The 20,082-nt window shown below is 45.6% G+C and overlaps 1 protein-coding gene across 1 annotated transcript in view; it reads left to right on the top strand.

Moving 5' to 3' along the window:
- The first annotated feature begins 264 nt into the window (after window positions 1-264).
- The window catches only part of chsy1 (chondroitin sulfate synthase 1), a 42,500-nt gene continuing 22,682 nt past the window's right edge, over window positions 265-20,082 (top strand). The window contains exon 1 of the mRNA XM_078530497.1: window positions 265-1,035. Coding sequence (XP_078386623.1) covers window positions 265-1,035 — 771 coding nt within the window. The remainder of the gene's footprint in view (window positions 1,036-20,082) is intronic.

Below are 20,082 nucleotides of genomic sequence, written 5' to 3'. Positions count from 1 at the left end.
TTGTGGAGCAGCCAATGAGGAGCGGGGCTTGGTGGAGCAGCCAATGAGGAGCGGGGCCTGGTGGTGTAGCCAATGGGGAGCGGGGCCTGGTGGAGCAGCCAATGGGGAGCGGGCTCCGGGCTGGGTGCGCGGCATTAAAGGCGCAGCGGGCGGGAGTGGAGGATGGAGCGGCCGGAGGCCCGAAGCCCAGGCGGGGGCTGCGGCACGATCCCCGCGGACTGACGGACGGCCAGGCCAGGCACAGAGCTCAGGACAGGGCCGGGGATGGCGCCCCGCTGCCGGCGCTCCTGGCTCGGGCTCCTCCTGGGCCTGGCGCTCGGCTTCGCTCTGGCCTCCCGGTTCTTCCCGCCCCGAGCCGCCCGGCGGAGCGCGCCCCAGCGGCGGGGGGGAGGCGGAGGCGGCGGCGTGTGCGGCCGGCCGGGGCACGGGGGCCGGCAGCTGCCGCCAGGAGAGGCCGAGGCCTCGGACTCGCGCTTCGTGTACGTGGGGGTGATGAGCGCCAAGAAGTACCTGAGGAGCCGGGCGGTGGCGGCCCAGCGGACCTGGGCCCGGCACATCCCCGGCCGGGTGGAGTTCTTCTCCAGCGAGGGCTCGGACCTGAGCCTCCCGCTGCCCCTGGTCGCCCTGCCCGGGGTCGATGACTCGTACCCGCCGCAGAAGAAGTCGTTCCTGATGCTGAAGTACATGGCGGAGCGGCACCTGCAGCAATTCGAGTGGTTCGTGCGCGCCGACGACGACACCTACATCCGCGGGGAGCGGCTGGAGAGCTTCCTCCGGGGCCTCAACAGCAGCCAGCCGCTCTACCTGGGCCAGACCGGCCTGGGCACCCCCCAGGAGCTGGGCAAACTGGCACTCGAGCCCGGCGAGAACTTCTGCATGGGCGGCCCGGGGGTGATCCTCAGCCGGGAGCTGCTCCGCCGGGTGCTGCCTCACATCGGCCAGTGCCTGCGGGAGATGTACACCACCCACGAGGACCTGGAGATCGGCCGCTGTGTCCGCAGGTTCACCGGGGTCCAGTGCGCCTGGTCCTACGAGGTGAGGAGCGGGGGGGCAGTGCGGGTAACCCCGGGGGTGGGGTGTGGGGTGTGGGGTGTGGGGGGGGGGGGGCAGTGCGGGTAACCCCGGGGGTGGGGTGGGGGGGCAGTGCGGGTAACCCCGGGGGTGGGGTGGGGGGGGGGGGCAGTGCGGGTAACCCCGGGGGTGGGGGGGGGGGGGCAGTGCGGGTAACCCCGGGGGTGGGGTGGGGGGGCAGTGCGGGTAACCCCGGGGGTGGGGTGGGGGGGGGGGCAGTGCGGGTAACCCCGGGGGTGGGGTGGGGGGGGGGGGGGCAGTGCGGGTAACCCCGGGGGTGGGGTGGGGTGGGGTGGGGGGGGGGGGGCAGTGCGGGTAACCCCGGGGGTGGGGTGGGGTGGGGGGGGGGGGGCAGTGCGGGTAACCCCGGGGTGGGGTGGGGGGGGGGGGGGGGCAGTGCGGGTAACCCCGGGGTGGGGTGGGGGGGGGGGGGGGGGCAGTGCGGGTAACCCCGGGGGTGGGGGGGCAGTGCGGGTAACCCCGGGGGTGGGGTGGGGTGGGGTGGGGGTGGGGGGGGGGGGCAGTGCGGGTAACCCCGGGGGTGGGGTGGGGTGGGGTGGGGTGGGGGTGGGGGGGGGGGGCAGTGCGGGTAACCCCGGGGGTGGGGTGGGGTGGGGTGGGGGTGGGGGGGGGGGGCAGTGCGGGTAACCCCGGGGGTGGGTGGGGGGGGCAGTGCTTGTGGTAATCGGGCAGATTGAGAAGAGGATTTATCTTTGTGGGATCTTCAAAGTGTAGACTGAGTGCCAGCTCTCCCAGTATTGCAGTAGCTTTTCAGTATAAAAGTTTGCTTAGACTTGCCTACTGCTAAATTCAAACTCCAGCCATTTGGCTGCTCTCCATCATTGCCAAGTTAAATTTCTTTTCAAGGGCTGTATGCAGGTGCTGTTTGAATTGACATTTAGTTTTTATTGAAGAGCTTTAGTCTGATAAGCCTGGGAATCCTCTTTGAATTGCAGTAAGCCACATGAACAGCATAGCCAGATGAATGAGTACTCAATAGACAGTAAGTTAAATATAGCTTAACTAGCTGCAATCATCTTTCTAATTAAGACAGATAAAATGCATTCCCTGTTTGCAGTCAGGATGTGAAATTGCTATTAGCATACAGATTAAACCTGCTCAGTCTGGTCTGTTGTCCCTTACCTTCTGAGCTGAGCTTCCTAAATAAACACTATCTGCAGACCTGCCTTTGTCATCTCTGTTCTTCCCTCCTTGTTCTCTTTCTCCTCCTTTTCATCACCCCACCCACTTTAGGTTGTACTAAAGTCTGTCACCTTGTTTTGCTTTTTTTTTCTCTGTCTTTTCACTTCACAGCTCTTCTGTGTTGGGCATATGACTTTTTGAATGACGAGGAGTGGGATCTATGCACAGAGGGCTTTTCCTGTTTCTCTGCCTGCATGCCCATCAGTCTGCCTGATTGTCAGCTTGGGTTGAACCCTCAGGTTTGGTATGTTGGCTTGAGCGGGAGTAACTTTGCTCCATCAGTTCTGTTTTGTGATACCACAAGCCTCTGCTGCCCCTCCTTCAGTTTTCTTGTTTCATGTTTCCCAAAGCTTTTCCTGTGCCTTTTCCTTGAAATGGAGGAAAGATTTTGGTCTTGTGTCTGGCTAAATGAATAGAAAATGCTATTTTGATGATTGCTGTTGAGTTTTAGATTCTCCACTACCTGCTAAAAGAGGTTTCCATCAACTTTTAACTTTCCAGACTCCCATTTCTCTTGCGCCCACCCCATGTAGCACACCAACCCTTGACCTCCAAGACCACAGTTCTTGAACAGGGCAACTGGATATGGCTTTTGGGTCATGTAAAGGGGGTATTCTGGCAGTGGAAATCACACGTCGATAGAAACACATTGCTAGAAAGACTCGGGCCTGGCAGCATCTGTGGAGAGAGAAACAGAGTTGAAGTTTTGAGTCCATATGACCTTCCTTCAGAGCTCTGAGGAGAAGTGATCTGGAGATATTGATTATGGCAGCCTGAGGTGGTGGCTGGGTGATTTTGGCAGTTGCAGAAATGGGAGTGCAGGTGATTTGACTTGAGGGATCTGGGTGATTTGGTTACAGGGGGTGGGGGAACAGGCGACTTGGTGGATGGTAAGGGCTGTTGGGTGAGGATTGAAGATAGTATCGGGCTGGGGGAAGCTGTGAAATGTTGGGGCTGTTGTCTGGTTTTTTTGAGGTGGGTACAGATGTTTTTTGAGCTGCTGCATCAACTTATGCCTCTGATGGTCCTCTGGAGATCTGCAGCCACTTGGTTATTTACTGTGCTGATATTGTCTGTGGAGTTCAAAAAGAAGGCATGATAGTTCTGCCAGATCTAGTTGGGGGCCAGTTTTAGATGGGTTCACATTGACATGGGGAGTGTGGAAGTGTAATTGCAGGCTGTTTGGACCATCCGTCAGGAAAAACATTGGTCAGTGCAGAGCTGGGTATGTCACAAAATCAAAGCGCAATGAATTAAACTATGGCCGTTTTAACACCCTGACCAGAGTCTGCAGCTAGGAGCAGAGAGAAAATACGCAAGCAAGTAGAACCTTCATTTGATTTGTTCCAGTTGGTCTATCAGAAGCCTGGACGTTTTTTAAAAAAAGAAAAACATTTTTTTTTTACATCTGAAAGCAAGGGGACTGGATGGGGGGAAACGTGCAAGTCCCCCACAAATGGAGATGTCACTTTTACCAACTGCAACGCAATCCGTTATTGGTGATTCATCTTCCTGTGCCCTGGAGTTTAGACAGCTGTGTAAAGCTGACTTGCTTTTCAGTCCGTAGGTAATCTGTACAAGCTGGTAGAAAATTAGTGCCAAAATGCCTGTTTGTAATGCTGCATTTCCATCTCTGGGATTCTTTATCTTGCTCGCTTTGTGTGGTGGGTGTAGCAGTGACAGAGCCAGAATCGTGACACTCGAGACTGGGACACTTTTTTTTCATTTCAGGAAGATGAGCAGGCAGACCCCACTTTCACTTTGGATGGGGTGGGTGGGGCTCTGCTCTGTACTGTACACGTGGAGTTTATTATCCAGCATGCATGTGGGATTGGGCTGTTGCACACATGCACATCCAAGTCCTGAGCTAGATCTATTTGACTTTACTTGAGTGGGGAACAAGCCAGGTTAGGTGCAGCACAAAGAACAGCCAGAGTTTATCTTAATCCAGATCTCCAACAGGATCTTTTTATATGAATGATATTCCATAGTGTCTTGTACCCCTGTCATTGTAAATGTGTGGTTGAGAGTTGGTGATAATTGTTTTCTAACAATTGTGTAAGATGTTGACTGGTTGATGTTTAGCAATGTAACAATATTGTATGTTTGCTCATATACTGCACAGATCTTGGAGGTTGGTGTTCAGTATTAGATAGATACTCTGATGTGCAATAGTAAAACTGTTCCTAATTTTCCCCCTCCTATACAAATTATTGCTTTGCCAAACATTCCCAGAATGACTGTAGCCTGACTAGACACTCTAGTTCACAAGTTAGCATGTTATCCTAGACTTCAGTATGACCCTCTTTTCCCTGCACCCCCACTGCACAGTTAAGGTCACACCCACCCCATCAATCTTGAATCTTGAAAGCTGCTGAGCTTACAGTCAGGCATCAATTCACAGCTTCTGTTGTTTAAAAATCAGCTTCCAAGTGATTGCATTGGGGCTCCCAGGGTGGTAGTTTCTCAGGCCAGTATGCCAGCTGGGCTAATGACCCAATCCAGGGCTCTGTAATGGTTATTAATAAATATAACTTTTTATTTACAGCAATAAATTTCTGAAGTTGAAAATTAGCTTTACTATATACATAAAGTCACCCTCCCTTGTAGTTCCTATCATACAGGTGAAGCACGCATCGGTAAATTTAGCCAGTTGCCCCAATTGGTCACTCTTCCCACATGATTGACTTCTGGTATTGATTTCCATTTTCAGTGAAGCAAGTTTAAATCAGACCAAGAACAATAGAGGATTTCCAAGCTGTTGTAAGTATAGAAAAGCTTAAACTGTTTAAACAGCACTGGGACTGATTCTCTATTTCTCCTGTGGTCCTATCTCTTGAGATGTGAAATTGAATATTTCAGCATCTTCTCTAAAAGGACAATCTAGCACCAGAGATCCATCCATTCAGCAAATCCCAAGGCTACTGCAGGGCACCCTGACTTCAAGGGAACCCATTATCCATTACCTGAAGTGTTGCCCTCTGGCTCTTCAATTAGTTTTCAGAAGCCATCAAATAGACATTTAGAGCAGATGAAGCAAAACACTGAGCTCCAAATAAAAACAAAAAGCTGCAGTTGGAAGTTCAGCAGGTCAGTCAACATCTGGTGCTTTGGGGGTGTGCTCCTGATCTAGTCTGTTGAAAGCCCTTGCCCAAATAAGCAAAAGGTTGTGCAGGTCATTTGATTAAATGTTACTGAGGCCACAGATGCTGTCAGACCTGCTGAATATTTCCAGCATTTCCTGTTTTTATTTCAGATATTCAGCCTCCAGTGTTTTGCTTTTGTATTAGTTATGAAATGCATTTAAAGTCTTGCTTTGAAGATTAGAAATTCCAGTTACAAGAGGAACTGAAGATATCATAATATAATGTGTTCTCCGGACTGATGGGTTGATTTCAGGAGTGTGTGGTTGTTTCTCAGCCACGTTCCTTGCTCTTGATTTAGACCTCTTTCAGCGTCTGCAGTTCAGATTGACTCAAAGTAAAACACTTTCCTGTTTTTCCGCTGCAACTTGAATTGTATGCAGACATTTAAAATATTTTGATTCCATGTGTATATTTGTGCATGCAGTCTTGAGTATGTTAAGCACAACATGTATTTCATGTGCCCCCATTTTAGTAATTAAAATTCTTCCCACTAGTTATTAATGAGTTTATCCTAAACTGGTTAGGGTTTATCCAACAGCTTGCTGTTGACTGGATGATAGACAAATTAATTTCACATCAAGCAAATTGACTCATGCTGATTGGATGGCATGAAGATAATTTGGGGATTTGTGTGTTAATTAATTTCAAAAATCAGTCCTTTATGTCTCATGCTTTTCCCTCCCTAATTGAAATTTGTAACTTAGCATGTTTTAAAAGCACGATTAATCCTTTGTATGTGAGTACCTTCATTAATGATCTTGTGAAAGCTCCAATCCCTCAACCCTTGGCCTGCTGTTTATTTTGGAACCCAGGGAAAAATCACTGCGCAGTCAGTGTGCGGTGCAGTTTCTCACTGGAGATAGAATTCTGATTTTATTGCGAGTGAAAGACACCTTGTCCTGAGGGCTTCTGACAGTCGCTCCAGTTGTGCTGAATGTTTACATTTAACTTTAATCCAGTGCTTAAATTTGACTTATATTTGCAAAGATGAGTAATGAACTATTCAGAGAAAAATAGCCTTCCCTCTTTTTAATTTGCTTTCACTGTAATTGAATCTTCCACTATTTAAGCAAATAAACACTAGTATGATGAAAGATATATAATTTCAACACCATTTGCAGTTTTAATTGTGATAGTAACAGCAGTGAAGTCAGATACATAAACTTGTCTTATGTTCTCGAGTATACAGAAGATTAAAGGATGATATGATCAGTGTTTGAAATGATTAAAGGGTTCTATAGGGTCAATGAGGGAGCTATTTCCTCTGAGGAAAATCTAGAATGAAAATATATAATCTTTAAAATTAACGCTGGGGGGGAGAGAAATCAGGAATCACATTATCATGCAAAGGATAGTAGAAATCTAGAACTCTCATGAAGGGCTGTGCCTACTGGAGGTAAGTTGAGTCTTTGAACAATAAATAAGAGGTGTAAATGGAATTGAGGTACAGATCAGCCGTCATCTAATTAAATGGTGGAGAAGGCTTGCTGGCCTACTGGCCTGCAAAGAGTACTGTGACCCAAGTGTCAACAGAGTTTTTTTTTTGTTCTCTCATGGTGTGGGCATCGCTGGCTAGTCTGAGGAAAATAATATTTAAAGGAAGATCAAATTTGGGCTTGAACTGAGCGTTGGACCAGTGCTTGAGTCAGCTAGCTTCCAATTAAACCGAGGTGAAGGAAGGTGCTGAAAAACTGTTCACTGACTGAAATAGAATGGAGGTGTGCTTTAGAAAGCCCAGTATTCAGTAGCTAATGAACTTGTACTGCCATATCCCTATGCCACATCTGCCCATCATCTCTCAGCAAATGGTTCTGTGTCTTTGATTTAAAATCTCTTCTTGGTCTTGCTTGGCCCTAGCTGTGTATCTAATTGCAGCCTAACAGTGCCTCTTTGCCTGGCCTCTGGTACATTGCCTCCTTTGCTCCACCATTGGTGATTGTGCTTTCAGCCATCTGGACCTCATGCTTTACAATTCAGTCCCTGACCCCCTCTGTCTCTACACTCCTCCTTTTAAAACTCTCACCCATGAATGAAATTTTAACCTGTTTCCCAACTCCTTGTCCCAATATCTTTCGGCTTGACATCTTTTTTCCGTTTTACAAACCAGGATATAGTTGTTGGGTAGTATAGAACTTAAGGATTGCTGTCAAAGCTTTTCACCTTACACACAACAGGACACTTCACAAGAATGCCATGAGAAGAGAGTGCTAATTGGTTGGCAGTTGGACTGTGGTGGAGGTGTTGCCATGGAGAATGCACCAAAGAACTGTTAACTGCCAAGATTTTGTTCAAATTCAAACCAGACAGGTGGACTCTGATCAAGGCATTGCCGTGGGGAATGAACCAGGGTATAGCTGCCCCAGGGCTTTTGTTTAGTTGAAAAAAGTGCAATGTGTGGACATGTTCCTTCTGTCTGCAAAGGGCAGGGCCCTGTGTGTGACTACATGTAGCTTCTAGCCTGCATAAGTGAGCTACACTGCCAGCCCAACTGATAATCTTAAATTGGTTTTCTGTGCTAAGAATTACACTTGGGGTTGTTTAGCAAGTGTAGTCCAATCATTGAATCACATCTAATGTTGGACACTTTTGAGTTTTGCAAGTGTGGGCAGGTTGAGTTCTCGACTGCTGTCTACCACAAGCCTACTTTCACTGGTCAGTATATGCATTGGGCTTCCTGCAGTGCCACGCGTTCTAAGATTGGCCTTATCGTAACCTCGTAAATGGGGCCTGAACCATTTGTTCACCATGCAAGCTTGTTGCTGAAATAGGGCACATAAGTCATCCTGCAGCTTGATGGTTACCCTGATCAGATCATTGCATGATATGCAGTGAGCAAACTCATGAATGGGCCTAAGGCTGTCACTTTCAATCCTGAAAAGTGCCCTGTCTACCTCTGGTTACCCTGGAAGGGTGAGGGGCCTCAAACATTTGACCATTGGGTGAAGCCAGCTGTTTCACGCTGCTACTATGCAGTAGCAACGCGACTGGTATTTGCCAGTAACAGGATGCTGCCATCAAACCTAAAAGATGTTCTGCCTATCTCAGAAATAAGTAATGTGGCATATGAATTTGCCCCAATAACTAGTGGATCATATCAAAATAGCGCATTCCTTCGGCTGTTCACAACAGGCAAAGTACAGACCGTACCCAACCAACCCATGCTTGCAAAACTCAAAACCTAGTATCCAACGTTAGATGTGATTCTGCAATTGGACAACACTTGCTATACAATCCTGAGTGTGCTAAGAATTACACTGAAAACCAAATTAAGATTATAAATTGGGTTTGCAGTGAGACTCATTTTATGCATGCTAGAAGCTACATATATTCACACACAGGGCCCTGTCCTTTGCAGACAGAAGGTGCCTTTTTCAACTAAAAAGTTTGGGGACAGCCATTTTCTGATACATTCCCCATGGCGATGCCTTGACAAATCAGACTCTACCTGCTTGTTTGAATTTGAACAAAAGCTTGGCAGTTAACTGTCCCCACTGCATTTTCCATGGCAATGCCTCTACCAGTCAGAAGCCACTTGCCAACCAATCAGCATTCTCTTCTCATGCAGTGTAAATTCTGTTCCCTTTACTATTGGTATTCTGGCGAATTGTCCTGATGAGTGCAAGATGAAAAGCTTCAACAGCATGTGTCTCTTTTTTTTCTAGCAATACCTTGCTTTCACAGCCATATTTCCTTCCTCAGTGACTGTCTCCGTCTCACTCCATGTGGATTCCAATTGAAGTTCCATCCCTTGGGTTTTGAATCCACCCAGGATTACAGGTATCTCCGGGACGTAGAACATTCCTCGGACTGCTGTTCTCTCCGCACCCTGAGATCCACACTCAGTGGCATGTGGCGCCATATGAACACACTCGACCTCTCCCTCCAGCAACATCGACTCGCCTTATCTCAAAGCTATCCTTGTCCCCAGTTTCATTTTATTCTTCGTCTCATCCAACGCCGTAACAAGAAACTTTGTCTCTTTCCTTTCAGGTGCTAAAGAACGCAGCTCCAACAACTCATTGATACCAACGCCCATCCAGGACCCTTCACCCCTTCCTGTCCCCTAATCCAAGCCCTTGCTGTGTGTTCACCTCCCTCTCTCTAATGCTAAACATTCAGTGCTCAGCGAAGGACACAGTTTCGTGCCCTTATACCCTCATCTCAATGAATTTCGGGCTCGGCATGATGCTGAACTCTTCTTCCGCCACCTTCGTCTCCATGCTCACTTCTTTGAGCAGGAGTCCTTCCCCGTTCAGTGCATCCTTTCACCCACCTCCAGTATTCTCCCTCCACCTGGACCCCTCCCTCTGGCCTCTTACCTGCTCTTGATCTTTTCATTGAGAACTGTCGGCGTGACATCAGCCGTCTCTATTTCTCTGCTTCTCTCACCCACTCTAACCTGTCTCCTTCTGCACTTGCTGCAATCCATTCTGTCAGATCCAACCCTGACTTTGTTCTCAAACCTGCTGACAAGGATGGTGCTGTTGTTGTCTGGCATACTGACCTCTACCTCGCAGAGGCTGAGCGTCAACTCGCAGACACTTCCTCCTACCTCCCCCTGGACCATGACTCCACCACCGAACATCAAGTCATTATTTCCAGGACTGTCACTGACCTCATCTTCCCTCCACAGCTTCCAACTTCAGACAGCCCGCTTCTACCTTGTCCCCAAAATCCACAAACAGGACTGTCCTGGCAGACCGATCGTGTCAGCCTGTCCCTGCCCTACGGAACTAATTTCTTCCTATCTTGACTCCATTCTCTCTCGCCTTGTCCAGTCTCTTCCCACCTACACTGCGATTCCTCTAACGCCCTACTTCATATCAACAATTTCCAGTTCCCTGGCCCTAACTGCAGCCTCTTCACTGTGGATGTCCAATCCCTCTACACCTCCATCCCCCACCAGGATGGTCTTCCTTGAACAGAGGCCCGAACAATCCCCTTCTTCCACCACTCTCCTCTGTCTGGCTGAACTTGTTCTCTGAACAATCTCTCCTTAAACTTGTCTCACTTCCTCCTAAATAAAAGGTGTGGCTGTGGGTACCTGCATGGGCACCAGTTATGCCTGTCTCTTTAAGGGGTATGTGGAACATTCCTTGTTCCAGTCCTACTCAGGCCCCCTCCCACAACTCTTTTCGGTACATCAATGATTGTTTCGGTGCTGCTTCATGCTCTCGTCTGGACCTGGAAAAATTATCAATTTTGCTTCTAATTTCCACCCCTCCATCACTTTTTCACATGGTCCATCTCCGCCACTTCCTTTCCTTTCCTTGACCTTGTTGTCTCAGTTTCTGGTGATAGACTGTCCACCAATATTCATTACAAGCCTACCAACTTCCACAGCTACCTCGACTACAGCTTCTCACACCCTGCTCCCTGTAAGGACTCCATCCCATTCTCTTGGTTCCGTCACATCTGTCCCGATGATGCCACTTTCCAATATGGCACTTCTGACATGTCGTCCTTAACCGAGGTTTCTCACCCACAGGTCAGACACGGTTGAGGGCCCTGCCAACCAATCTCCCGCACCTCTGCCGTGACACCTTCCCCTCTCTCCCAGAGCCATGATATGGTCCCCCTTGTCCTCACTTTTCACACCACCGGCCTCCGCATTCAAAGGATCATCCTCCGCCAACTCCAGCATGATGCCACCACCAAACACATCTTCCTTTCACCTCCCCTGGCGGCATTCCATAGGGACCGTTTCCTCCGGGACACCCTGGTCCACTCCTCCATCACTCCCAACACCTCAATCCCCTCCCACGGCACCTTCCCATGCAACCGCAGAGGGTGCAACACCTGCCCCTTTACCACCTCCCCCCTCACCTTTCCAAGAGCCCAAACTCACTCTTTTCAGGTGAAGCAGCGCTTCACTTGCACCTCCTTCAATTTGGTCTACTGCATCTGCTGCTCTCAATGTGGTCTCCCCAATGTTGGAGAGATCAAATGCAGACTGGTTGACCGCTTGCGGAACATATCCGGTCTGTCCGCAAGCATGACCCAGACCTCCCTGTCGCTTGCCGTTTCAACACCACCCTGCTCTCATGCCCACATGTCTGTCCTTGGCCTGATGCAATGTTCCAGTGAAGCTCAACACAAACTGGAGGAGCAAAACTTTGTCTTGTGATTAGGCAGTTTACAGCATTCCGGACTTAACATTGAGTTCAAAAGCTTCGGAACATGAACTCTCTCTCCTCCATCCTCAACCCTTTTTTTTTATCCCCCTTTTTTTCAATATTCATTTTTATTAATTTTTTTATCCATTATTTTTGTTTATTTTCATTTTTATTCATTGTTTTATCCCCACCTCTTATTCTATTTTCAATCTTTTTTTCTCCCCACCACCATCCCTTCTCCCCACCCCATCCCCACAAAGGCCATCTGTCACTTGTTTGTTTTTTCCAGAGTGCTTACCCTTGTCCTGCTATGATCACATTGTTTTCTTACCTTAATGCCACCATCAGCATCTCCTTTAGTCAGTACCATTAACACCCTTTTGTTCATGACATCTTTGTCAATTTCTCCTTTGCCTCCACCTATTGCTGGCCTTCTATCCAGCTTCAGCTGCTCCATTCCCCCCCACCTTTAAACAGTATAAATTTCATCATATTCTTACTTCTCTTTAGCTCTGAAGAAGAGTCATATGGACTCAAAACGTTAACTCTGTTTTTCTCTCCACAGATGCTGTTAGACCTGCTGAGTTTTTCCCAGCATTTTCTGTTTTTGTCTCTGGATATGGTGAGATGCTCAATAAAAACAAGTTTCCTGTTGGTTGCATGTTTTCTGCCTACATGTTCTAGATATTGTTTAGTTGCGAATGACCGTGTTTGGGGGAGTGGGGAAAGTAAAGATGTGTTTGGGTTTTTTTGTTGTGGCTTCTGGAAAATTGTTCCATGCACGCTGCTGGCTGATTCTAAGATTTATTTTCTTAAGTCCCATGTTTTAAATAACACGTGGAAGCAGATCAGCTTAGCAACACTTGGTGAGAACAGCAGTGTAGGGATGGACATAGTGGCAATGTGTTAATTTGTTGATTTAGGTTTATATAGAGTGAGGCAGGGTTTGGGTAGCTAGTCCCATGAATCTTAAATCTAGGCCAGCCCTTTGAGAGTAAAAGTCAAGCAAGTGTGGTATTGTTGAGGATGGTGGGGAGACTGAAAGTATATAAACTTTGCTTTAATAAACTTACATGGGAAAACAGCCCTTTGTATATTGTCATCTCCAATTAAAGGGTGTCAATTTTACAGTCAATTTGTCTTCAAAGCTGTAACAGTAGTTTCCCAACACAGTTGGAACTTTCCCTCGCTGGACAGGGGTGTGAGGGGCTTTTTTGAAAAGTGTGTCCTGGCACATGACCTTTTTTTAAAAGCAAAATTTATTAGTTCTGCTGTGTGAGACTTTGAAAGAATAGAAGGAGCCAAATTGGAAGGGCAGGTTTGATGTGGCTAGCCAGAAAGAACCAATGTATTGTCGGTTCACATTGCTGCTATCCTTTTTTGTCATGGGTAAGGTTGAGCGTTTAAATATTATTTGTCAGGATTTTGGCAAGGCACTTGATAGTTACTTCTCAACTATGACAGAATCCAGAAGATTTCCTGGTCAGAAAGCAGTGAATGCCATTTAACATGACTACGAGCAAAAATGACAAGTGTTGCTGATGGTGGTTTGGACCCAAGCTCCTGCGGCATAATGGGCGACAGGGAAACTTCTCGCTATGAACTAGAGTTCTGTTAAGTATTTTGTATATTTTAAAATAATTGGCATGTTTCATTAAATTGACTTCAGGTCATTGGTGTGAGATTTTAGTAACCAATACACAGCAGGGAACCTACTACTACAATTCGTAGATCACTACTGAACATATTTAATGCAAAACCAGAGAACTGGGACATTTAAGTTAAGATTGGTTATGGGTAGGACCAGTAATGCTACAAATGGGCTGTTTAGTTTGAAATGATTAAAGCCTCCTGTTTAAAATTTGAATCCAGTTTGGAACCAGTGTGTAAATCAAAGTTCTGTCTGCAGTAGCAATGGGTATAACCTATTTGTATTGTTATTCATATCACTGTCTTATTTTTGGTAACTTACTCTAATAAACCCTAGGCCGTTTAATCTCCTCATGTTCTTTATAATATCCAAAAAAAGTCCTATGCAGTTGTTTGACAGCCCACCTCTTGGCATTTCAGAATAACTTCCAAGTTGCTGTTGGCTTCACACTGTAAGTGGAGTTGCTTTATCCTTAACTATAGTCGTCATTTATTGAGGCTTTAACTGATATTTTTATAATTGTTTGCCAACACTTTAATTGAATCTGGCACTTTGTAAGACCTTTGGGACTCTCTAGTGGCTGGACCTTGCAGCACAGTCTGTTCTTTCATTCTTTATGCTTTCCCAAGTCGCTCATTTAATGAGTCATCGAGAAAAATCTTGAATATGTTCGTACTCTCTGAAATTCTCCAAATGTACCTAGAAAAGTGAGCTACACTAATTGAGGTGTGGGATGCTGAAGCCTCTATTCTGTGCTTGGCACAAACGGACCTTGTGCACTGCACAAAAAACAAGGCACTTTCTGTACATAGTAAACTGCACATTCCGTACTAATTCTGGCCTGCTCCCACCTGAGCAGATTCTGGTTTCTTTGCTCAAGGGGGAGCAATCAAGTGAGTCAGTTTGAGGCTTGTGTGAAAAGAACCTTTATGGGGGAGGCTGGGGTAATCTCTGAAGTGTTTTTGCAATGATAACAGAAGTAGCCGTTGAGTCACGCAGATTTGGCAATTCTATCATACTGCAAGGTTTGTATTGGGTGCAGTGACTCTCTTTAATTGTAGAAGTGTATAAAGAACGTGGAGAATCCAGTTTACAAGGTTCCAAAGATGAGTTTTCTATCGCCTCCCTGTGGCAATTTGGAATGAGACACTCTGGTAACATTCTTCGTTGTAAACAGGCTCCTTAGTTATGCATCCCATTGTTGTGACACAGTTTATACTTGGTCTGATTTGTGCTTCTATCAGTGTGGAAGTATCATATCTCCACTCCAATTTTATTCCAACCAATATTCCGACACATCAAGTTTTGGATGGTTAAGGCTGTTGCTTGTTTGAAAACCTTCTCACCCAAGACTTTTTTTAAGCAGAGTATCGATTAAAATTGGACCTTAATTGGAGCTGGAGTACAACTTGCAAATTCCCTGTGAGGTACTTTTCTCTGGTCTGTGATTTTAATCACTAACACTTATGCTCCATCAGGCACTATTATGTCCGTCTCCAGCATAATGCAACAAATGAACAAATTGAGTCCTCACTAACTAGGGATCACCAATAGCTGTCAGTTCCATGGCAGTAGTGGGACACATGAGTGATGCTCATCAACTGGCTGCACTGCTCTGTGGCTGTGGTGTGTATCCATGCTGACAATGATGCCCATCCAGTGAGGGGTGAAGTCTACTTAGTGCCCAGTCTTGCAACATGAGAGCACACAGGGTGATAGTAAGTGGAAACTTTTTGGTATTAACTTGACTTAAGATTACACAAACATGTGCCAATTCTTTTTCTCTCTCATTTAAGAAAATTAGATCCAAAGCCACTACCCACAGAAACCCCCCTACTCCTTTACCAGAGCTGTACACCACAACACTGGCAACCTACTCTGCTACATTAATGGGAATTAATGCATCAGTCGCTGGGAACACAGATGCTTTGCACTCGCCTGCCAGGCAGTACCGAGTAGGGTTTCCCAGCAAGAAGCACCATGCCCAGAGCTGGTAAACTGTGCAGTTAGCCTCCAGCCTTAACATCTGGTGTTAACCCAACCCGTTTTGCTTTCGATTACCACCATACAATCATCTATTTGTAAAATATATTCGGCATACCTGCAGCATTGCTCTTGAATCATGTTGCTTTAGCTGGTCCTATTTCCAACTACTATGATTTAGTGTTACTGAGCTCTATAGGTGCTGTTGGAATGAACACTGGTGGATTCAGCATTACTTGCAATGAATCAGTGCATAGGCTTTGTAAGGTTGTGTCAGTGAAAGGGTTTGTGAAGTAGTTTGTAGGAGATACTTGATTGAAGCATACAAGATCCTGAGGGGGTCTTGACAGGGTGGATATGGAGATGTTTCCTTTTGTGGGAGAATCTAGAACTAGTGCTCACTATTTAAAAATATGGGGGAGTAAGATTTAAGACGGATGAGGAGAATTTTTTTTCTGAGGGTAGTGAGTCTTTGGAGCTCCCTCAGAAGGCAGTAGAAGCAGAGTCTTTGAATATTTTCGAGGCGGAGGTAGGTATGTAGATTCATAAGGGGCGGGGCGGGGGGGGTGAAGGGTTATTAGGTTTGGCGGGAGATTTTTCGGGCAGATCAGCCATGATATTGAATGGCGGAGCAGGCTCGAAGGGCTGACTCCTAATTGTTATGATATAGAATCACTTGGCTAGCTGTGGGGCTTGGACATGTCTCCTGATTGGTGTTGGCCACGGGCTGTTTGGAGTTCTTCTGCCCTGTCCCTTTACGATTGCTGCTTAAACACTTCCTTATCTCATTTGGAAATGGCCTAAATGGGCACACTTGTGTTCTCTCGATCAGCTGCTGCTCGTAAAGCCCCAGTTTCTGTCCTTGGGAGGCAGAAGCTTTGCCTGCAAAATGATTGCAGCGTCTTGCTGGGATGCAGTCCCCTGCCTATACTTCTCTCAAAGCACCAGCTGTGGCTCGAGGGGCATATATAACTGGAGATGGGTGATAGGGATACATTTACTGATTGACATTTTTTATTGTTTGAAACAGGATTTTAGTGCTTTGTTCTTCCAAATTATAGCAGTTTGAAGGACTTTTTCAAAGAAATGTTGAATTTGAATAGTTGCTTCATTGCCTGCAGTTTGCTGATTGGCTGTTTTCAACCCCCTGTTTGCTCCTTGTTCTCTTTGGTGCCTTCTCTTGTCCATGTGATTTGCTCTTTTAGGAATATGAAATTTGTTGTTTCTTACATGATCTGACCTGCTTCTCCTGCTTCACCACCTTTTTCAACAGTGTTCTTCCTGAAACTGTGGCCTTAGCTGATGCTTTCATAGAACCCCTGTCAGTTGGGCAAAAATTAGCAATTGTCTAAAAATGTGTATGAATTGCTAAATTCCCAATAAAAAATTTGGTTCAGCCAATTAAAAAAAGATTAAGTCTAAAACAACCAGTCCTGAACTAGTGAGCAGCATAAATCATTGAAATGCTTTTGTGAACTTGGTTTGATCTGACAAATTGAATTAATGGGCTAGAACTTCAGATAGCAGCAGGGAGCCAGAAACACTCGATTGGTGGAAATTGTGGCTTTCCTGGTGTGTAGGAGTTGTCTCTATCCCAAAATAAAATCGGACAGCTATCTTAAAGGATCTAAACTATTTGTTTCCATAGCTTTCCTCTTAAGCTGTACCAAAATCAGCCATCCTCTCAAAAATAATATGGCCTTGAATCCCTTCTGAATCTACTTTTTAGTTCATGCCTCCCAATCTTTTAGACTCATCTCTGTGTGGCACAATATTTAAAGCCTTGCTAAGATCTATGATTATCAACATAATTTGTGTTGCCTGTAATTTCCTCAAAACACTGCAGTAAATTTGAAGGAGAAGGCCCCGTCTCTTACCCCCTCTCAGGGGGCCTTCTAATAATTTACCTACAACTGATGGTGGGCTCATTGGTGTGTAGATATCAGGGTGTTCCCATGGCTCTTTTTTAGTTTAAAGATTGGTGTTAAATCTTTTCCAAACCTTAGGTACTACTTTTGATTCTGATTCTTTTTAATAGTGGCAAGGTTATGACCTTTGGCCATTTTAGCTCCTCCAACCAATATGAATTCCATTAGCCCTGTTGTGCTTTCCTTGATGTTCAGTCTCTTCAGCCTGTTGATTGCCTGGTCTGAAATTTATATATTTTTCAGTGCATGCTTCATCCTCTCTCTTGGCAGTACAACTTGTTGGGAAGATGTCCATGATTTGAACAATGCAGAGAATTCAGTTTGTGTATATTTACTCTTCCGTGGTGGGATTTTCCAGTGGCCCCACCATTTCCTTTCTCACCTGCTTCCTGTCAATATATTTATAGAAACTCTTGGCGTGAAGCATTGGTTTCTGTTTTGCTCTCCTGGCTCATTTCTTTCTCTTGTCATGTTGCATCGTTTCCCTATATCCTTGTTTCTTCCCTCCATTACTCTCATTCTTTCTTTCTATTGTTAACTTCATTGATCCTTTCTCTCCTTCCTGAAAGGCCTGCATCTGTTCTGCCTTGTCCTGTTTAGTATTCCTAAACACAGTGCCCTTTCCTTGTGCTCTAATACTGCTATCCTGTACAGTCCTCTAGTTCAGCTCCTTAACCCCACATGGTCTACCTCATGAAATTTGAATGTTTCTATTGAGCTCAATCTCTTTCCACATTAACCAAAGCTCTGGCTGGACCCCCATCTGAAATACTTTGTTTAGTTCTGGGCACCACACCACAGGAAGGATATATTGGCGTTGGAAAGAATGCAGTGCAGATTAACCAAATGTAACTAGAGTTAATTGAGGACAGATTGCGTAGACTAGGCTTGTATTACCTTGAGTATAGAAGATTAAGGGATGATCTAATTGTGTTCATGATGTTTATAGGTAGATTAAAAACTATTCCTCTTGTGCAGGAAATTCAGATCAAAGGGCCCCACCTCAACATTGGTGCTTTCAATTGCCTTGGCCTTAACCTCCCAGAATTCCCTCCTTAAACTTCTTTTGCTCTCCCTTTCTCTCTGTTCTTTCAGATGCTCCTTTAAAACTTACTACTTTAACCAAGTTTTTGGTAATCTGTTCTGACTTCTTCCTTGGTGGCTCTCGCTCCTAAGTGCCTTGGGATGTTTTGATATATTAAATGCTCCTCTATAAAAATGTAAGGTATTCTAGAACTAGGCCTTTGGAGGGTGATGTCAGGAAGGACTTCACAAAAAAAGTTCATAGAAATCTGGAACACTCTCCCAAATGGAGGCTGGGACTTGATTGAAATGTTCAGAACTGAGATTGACAGACGTTGGGGAAACATATGAAGGGTCATGGAACCAAGGTGGGTAGAAGGCATTAGACACAGATCAGCTGTGATCTAATTGAATGGCTGCCTTATGTTTCTATGATTTTTAACCCTACTGTGTTATCACTGTCAGTGTCTCAGTCTATCCTCTAATCAGCCATCATTGGTTGTTCCTTATCCACTCTCTAAATGCTGCTGTCTGAACAGATCGTGAACAATGTGGTGCACTCCATCATCAAAATAATGCAAATTGGAGGGAGTTGTGATCAAACTGTTAGGTGCTCTGGTCACTGAGACATAAGTGAGACCGTTAAGCGCTGAAGACAGAGCGGGGAGGAATTGTAAGGCTCTGTGTCCAAGGTCTGAGTTAAGGGGAAAGATTGGAAAGACTTCAAATTCTTTGTCTGAGAAATGAACTTCATAGAATGATATGTTAAACGGTATGGTAAAGGAACACAAGTTCAAACTAGTCAAAGGGAACATTTAGTACCATCAGCTTATCACACCCTTAACATTTGAAATCAACTCGACGACAGCTTGGGGAGATACAGACCCTGGGATCATTTAAGAATAAAGGGATGTGTAGGGTTATATTAAGAAGGGATAAATGCCCTTCTTCATCTGTAAGCACCTTGTGAATGCGATACTGAGCTGTCTGCTCCTGTACCAGCTTCCTTTTCACTCCAAAGTACTCTGTCCATTTTCCCCCTCCTGGTTTCTGTCAGATGTCTACAGTTTTCCTTGTCTCATCCAAATTATTTCCAAGATTTCTGCACCTGTTGTTTGGTCCCTCTCCATTTACATAGTTTTCTTTCATGTAAAAAGCCACTCTGCTTCCATATTTTTCCCTGATGCATATTTGCTACTTGTTCCACTGAACCAGGTCACTGTGATACTGTAGCTTTCCTCTCCTGAAAGAACCTTATTCTTAAGACTCCTAACACTCAAATTTGGTATACTCACTTTTCCTACCCCAGAGATTAGGCATATTTTGACATTATGTTTGTGCCCTTTGTACGCTGCCCTGCTGTACCAGCATCTCGAGGCTAAGGTCCTCTCTAATTTCCTGTTTTCGTTCATGGGACTTTTACTTTTTTTTTTGCATGGTAACTTAAAGGAGCCTGACTTGTGCTCGTCCTGTGCAGGAATTTTGGGTTGCAGTTTAGAGAGAATATTGTAACAGACCCCTGTGCTATACTTTAGATGCTGCTAGGCTGAGTTTGGATTCTGGTTCCATTATTGCCACCGTTATATTCTCCATAGAGACTGAATAACCTTTTAAGAAAGGAATCACATGATGCCAATGGAAAGAAAACTATTTGATAAGATTTCACTTTTTAAAACTTACTGTAACAAGCCAACTAAAATCAACATAACTCGAACATTAATTAACAGGGATAGGATATTTTAAGTAGTTGATAAAACAAAAATACACTGCACGTACTTACAACCACTCACATTACTTCTGCACAAAATGTGGGACAACCTGTAATCTGATTTTCCAACTCTGCCTCCGTTTTGTAGGATTTCTCACTTCCTATCCAATTGTTTTGGCTCTTGAGTCACATTCACTAGCATCTGTGTTACACCTGGACATGGTTACTACTGCGCATTTACAAATAAAAACAG

The sequence above is a fragment of the Cetorhinus maximus genome, chromosome 26, assembly GCF_964194155.1.
Source record: "Cetorhinus maximus chromosome 26, sCetMax3.hap1.1, whole genome shotgun sequence".
NCBI classification, from domain to species: Eukaryota; Metazoa; Chordata; class Chondrichthyes; order Lamniformes; family Cetorhinidae; genus Cetorhinus; species Cetorhinus maximus.
This window is presented reverse-complemented; position numbering and strand designations above follow the sequence as displayed.